The sequence below is a fragment of the Oncorhynchus clarkii genome, unplaced genomic scaffold (genome assembly GCF_045791955.1).
Source record: "Oncorhynchus clarkii lewisi isolate Uvic-CL-2024 unplaced genomic scaffold, UVic_Ocla_1.0 unplaced_contig_13966_pilon_pilon, whole genome shotgun sequence".
Classification (NCBI taxonomy): Eukaryota; Metazoa; Chordata; class Actinopteri; order Salmoniformes; family Salmonidae; genus Oncorhynchus; species Oncorhynchus clarkii.
This window is the reverse complement of record NW_027258061.1, coordinates 1-5,000: the sequence shown is the minus strand read 5'-3', so window position 1 is coordinate 5,000 and position 5,000 is coordinate 1. Positions and strand designations below refer to the sequence as shown.

The following is a 5,000-nucleotide window of genomic DNA, read 5'->3' as shown; positions in this document are numbered from 1 at the left end:
GATCACCCACTGAGCCCAAGTACTATAAACCCTATGTACTAATGTACCCACTGAGCCCCAGTACTATAAACCCTATGTACTAGATCACCCACTGAGCCCCAGTACTATAAACCCTATGTACTAATGTACCCACTGAGCCCCAGTACTATAAACCCTATGTACTAGATCACCCACTGAGCCCCGGTACTATAAACCCTATGTACTAGATCACCCACTGAGCCCCAGTACTATAAACCCTATGTACTAATGTACCCACTGAGCCCCTGTACAGGTCTGGAGGTCTTGATGTATGGGTTTTAAATTACCTTTAAATGGTTTGCTGATCCTGTTTAAGTGAAACCATAATGAGTTGTCTTATCGATCAAAGAATGTGAAGTCCATTTGTCAGTATGACAACTCACACAGTTCCACTAGGTTTTATCATCAGTGGGTCCTCTGTTCCATCAGTGGGTCCTCTGTACCACCAGTGGGTCCTCTGTGCCACCAGTGGGTCCTCTGTACCACCAGTGGATCCTCTGTACCACCAGTGGATCCTCTGTACCATCAGTGGATCCTCTGTCCCATCAGTGTGTCCTCTGTCCCATCAGTGGGTCCTCTGTCCCACCAGTGGGTCCTCTGTACCACCAGTGGGTCCTCTGTACCACCAGTGGGTCCTCTGTCCCATCAGTGGGTCCTCTGTCCCATCAGTGGGTCCTCTGTCCCATCAGTGGATCCTTTGTCCCATCAGTGGGTCCTCTGTTCCACCAGTGGTTCCTCTGTACCACAAGTGGGTCCTCTGTACCACCAGTGGGCCCTCTGTTCCACTTTCCAGGGTGTCAGTGAGGGAGAGAGAGTGTTAGGGAGGGAGAGAGAGTGTTAGGGAGGGAGGGAGAGTGTCGGGGAGGGAGGGAGAGTGTCGGGAGGGAGGGAGAGTGTCGGGAGGGAGGGAGAGTGTCGGGAGGGAGGGAGGGAGGGAGAGTGTCGGGGAGGGAGGGAGAGTGTAAGGGAGGGAGGGAGAGTGTCAGGGAGGGAGAGAGAGTGTTAGGGAGGGAGAGAGAATGTCAGGATTGGAGGGAGGGAGGGAGGGAGGGAGTTTCAGGAAGGGAGGGAGGGAGAGTGTCAGGGAGGGAGGGAGAGTGTCAGGTAGGGATGGAGAGTGTCAGGAAGGGAGAAAGAGTGTCAGGAAGGGAGGAAGAGTGTCAGGGAGGGAGGAAGAATGTCAGGGAGGGAGGGAGGGAGGGAAGGAGAAAGGGATTTTCAGGAAGGGAGAGAGAGTGACAGGGAGGGAGGGAGAGTGTCAGGGAGGGAGGGAGGGCGAGTGTCAGGAAGGGAGGGAGAGAAGGAAGGAGGGAGCTTCAGGAAGGGAGGGAGAGAGACAGGGAGGGAGGGAGAGTGTCAGGGAGGGAGGGAGGGAGGGAGAGTGTCAGGAAGGGAGGGAGAGTGTCAGGAGGGAGGGAGGGTGAGTGTCAGGGGGAGAGTGTCAGGGAGGGTGAGTGTCAGGGAGGGAGTGTCAGGAAGGGAGAGTGTCAGGGAGGGAGAGTGTCAGGGAGGGAGTGTCAGGAAGGGAGAGTGTCAGGGAGGGAGAGTGTCAGGAAGGGAGAGTGTCAGGGAGGGACAGTGTCAGGGAGGGAGAGTGTCAGGGAGGGAGTGTCAGGAAGGGAGAGTGTCAGGGAGGGAGAGTGTCAGGGAGGGAGGGAGAGTGTCAGGGAGGGAGGGCGAGTGTCAGGGGGAGAGTGTCAGGGAGGGAGAGTGTCAGGGAGGGAGGGAGAGTGTCAGGGGGAGAGTGTCAGGGAGGGAGAGTGTCAGGGAGGGAGGGAGAGTGTCAGGGAGGGAGGGAGAGTGTCAGGGAGGGAGAGTGTCAGGGAGGGAGAGTGTCAGGGAGGGAGGGAGAGTGTCAGGGAGGGAGAGTGTCAGGAAGGGAGAGTGTCAGGGAGGGAGAGTGTCAGGGGGGGAGAGTGTCAGGGAGGGAGAGTGTCAGGAAGGGAGAGTGTCAGGGAAGGAGAGTGTCAGGGAGGGAGGGAGAGTGTCAGGGAGGGAGAGTGTCAGGAAGGGAGAGTGTCAGGGAGGGAGAGTGTCAGGGGGGGAGAGTGTCAGGGAGGGAGGGAGAGTGTCAGGGAGGGAGAGTGTCAGGAAGGGAGAGTGTCAGGGAGGGAGAGTGTCAGGGGGGGAGAGTGTCAGGGAGGGAGAGTGTCAGGAAGGGAGAGTGTCAGGGAGGGAGGGAGAGTGTCAGGGGGAGAGTGTCAGGGAGGGAGAGTGTCAGGGAGGGAGGGAGAGTGTCAGGGGGAGAGTGTCAGGGAGGGAGAGTGTCAGGGAGGGAGGGAGAGTGTCAGGGAGGGAGGGAGAGTGTCAGGGAGGGATAGTGTCAGGGAGGGAGAGTGTCAGGGAGGGAGAGTGTCAGGGAGGGAGAGTGTCAGGGAGGGAGGGAGAGTGTCAGGGAGGGAGAGTGTCAGGAAGGGAGAGTGTCAGGGAGGGAGAGTGTCAGGGGGGGAGAGTGTCAGGGAGGGAGAGTGTCAGGAAGGGAGAGTGTCAGGGAAGGAGAGTGTCAGGGAGGGATGGAGAGTGTCAGGGAGGGAGAGTGTCAGGGAGGGAGAGTGTCAGGGAGGGAGGGAGAGTGTCAGGGAGGGAGAGTGTCAGGAAGGGAGAGTGTCAGGGAGGGAGAGTGTCAGGGGGGGAGAGTGTCAGGGAGGGAGAGTGTCAGGAAGGGAGAGTGTCAGGGAGGGAGAGTGTCAGGGAGGGAGGGAGAGTGTCAGGAAGGGAGAGTGTCAGGGAGGGAGAGTGTCAGGGGGGGAGAGTGTCAGGGAGGGAGAGTGTCAGGAAGGGAGAGTGTCAGGGAAGGAGAGTGTAAGGGAAGGAGGGAGAGTGTCAGGGAGGGAGAGTGTCAGGGAGGGAGGGAGAGTGTCAGGGAGGGAGAGTGTCAGGAAGGGAGAGTGTCAGGGAGGGAGAGTGTCAGGGGGGGAGAGTGTCAGGGAGGGAGAGTGTCAGGAAGGGAGAGTGTCAGGGAGGGAGAGTGTCAGGGAGGGAGGGAAAGTGTCAGGGAGGGAGAGTGTCAGGAAGGGAGAGTGTCAGGGAGGGAGAGTGTCAGGGGGGAGAGTGTCAGGGAGGGAGAGTGTCAGGAAGGGAGAGTGTCAGGGAAGGAGAGTGTCAGGGAAGGAGGGAGAGTGTCAGGGAGGGAGAGTGTCAGGGAGGGAGAGTGTCAGGTAGGGAGGGAGAGTGTCAGGGAGGGAGAGTTTCAGGGAGGGAGAGTGTCAGGAAGGGAGAGTGTCAGAGCTGTTGGTCTCCCACTCCTCTGGGACAAGTGTTAATTTGTTTACAGTGTCTGTCCAAGCAGATGTTGTATAGAATAATGGAGGACAGAAACAGCTGCAGGAGATTATTTATGTCCTGGCGATTTGGCCTTCTCTTGGCAGACCACCAAGGCTTCTGCTGGGTGCAGAGAGAGAGTGAGAGAGAGAGAGAGAGAGAGAGAGAGAGAGAGAGAGAGAGAGAGAGAGAGAGAGAGAGAGAGAGAGAGAGAGAGAGAGAGAGAGAGAGAGAGAGAGAGAGAGAGAGAGAGAGGGAGAGAGAGAGAGAGAGTGAGAGGGAGAGAGAGAGAGTGAGAGAGAGAGAGAGAGAGAGAGTGAGAGAGAGAGAGAGAGAGAGAGAGAGAGAGTGAGAGAGACACAGAGACACAGAGAGAGAGAGAGAGAGAGAGAGTGAGAGAGAGAGAGAGCCCACACACTAGTCTGTGGAGGAGTGTTCAGTGTTCACCACTCAGCAGGGTGGCGTTAACCCTCAGTGTTGGCAGTGAATGGTCCTATACAGTGATACACCCAACGTCCCAAATTGCACCCTATTCCCTGTATAGTGCACTATAGTGGGTGCTAGTGCACTATAAAGGGCACAGCCCCAGAGAGGTGGTTTACATGGAGAACAACAAGAACATGAAGGCTGTCACCTCCCACTAGGATGAGGAAGGAAGATAGTCCTCTTCAGTTAGTAGGACAGCTGTGTGTGTGTGTGTGTGTGTGTGTGTGTGTGTGTGTGTGTGTGTGTGTGTGTGTGTGTGTGTGTGTGTGTGTGTGTGTGTGTGCGTGCGTGTGCGTGTGTGTGTGTGTGTGTGTGTGCGTGTGTGTGTGTATGCGTATGTGTGTGTGTGTGTGTGTGTGTGACGTCGAGGCTGGTCCCTAATGTTAATCATGATTTGGTTTCAATGAGGGACCGTGAAGGAGAGGCGCTACGCTGAATTAGTCTTGGCAACACCTGCTGTGTGGTTTGGAGAGCCAACACAATCATATCATGTGTCCCAAAATGGCATCCCTTATTCCCTTTATAGTGCACTTCTGTTGGTCAGGGTCCAAAAGGCTCTGGTGGAAAGTAGTGCACTTTCTAGGTAATGGGGTGTAATCTGGGACACATCCATAACCCTACACAGCTCCTAGCCATCTGACGGTCGTTCTACCCTCTTCCTGTTACATTCTAAGGTAGATTAAGTCAATTCTTACCTCGAAGGCAGTTGTCCTTGATAAGAGCCTTTTTATGTTAAAATATCAAAAACCTCTGAGAATCACACAGCTTCGGCCCCCAGGATCGGGATCAGGATTCTTGCTGTTGATTTTCTATGATTTTCAATTTGTCCACCGCTTAAAATAGTTCTAAATATTTGTGTGTCATTTGCCAACTACTGAACTGTTTATTTTCAGGTCTGACTAACAACATCTGTCTACTGTTGGCTTGTTGCTTTCTACTTCCTCCCCAACAGGACTTTGTGCTGAAGCAAGTGGCCTCAAAGTACCACAAGATGGGCTGGCCCTTGGCTCTGACAGAAGGCTCCATCATACAGGCCTCCTACCAGACTGAGTATGTGATGCATACAGTCACCTCTCACACAACAAGTGGCTGGGTTGGGATGTTGTCTTGACCCACAAGCACATCATTTAACTGTAGTGTCTCCTTCTGTCCCTCCTTCCCTTCTCTCTCTCTCTCTCTCCCTCCTTCTGTCCATCCTTCCCTTCTCTCTCTCTCCCTCCTTCTGTCCATCCTTC

At 55.1% G+C, this 5,000-nt stretch overlaps 1 protein-coding gene across 1 annotated transcript in view; it reads left to right on the top strand.

Moving 5' to 3' along the window:
* LOC139394701 (thyrotropin-releasing hormone-degrading ectoenzyme-like) overlaps positions 1-4,815 on the top strand; it is a gene marked incomplete at both ends in the record, with an annotated part of 139,785 nt that extends 134,970 nt beyond the window's left edge. Inside the window, one exon of the mRNA XM_071142796.1 lies at positions 4,718-4,815. Coding sequence (XP_070998897.1) covers positions 4,718-4,815 — 98 coding nt within the window. The remainder of the gene's footprint in view (positions 1-4,717) is intronic.
* Between the last annotated feature and the right edge of the window lie 185 nt (positions 4,816-5,000).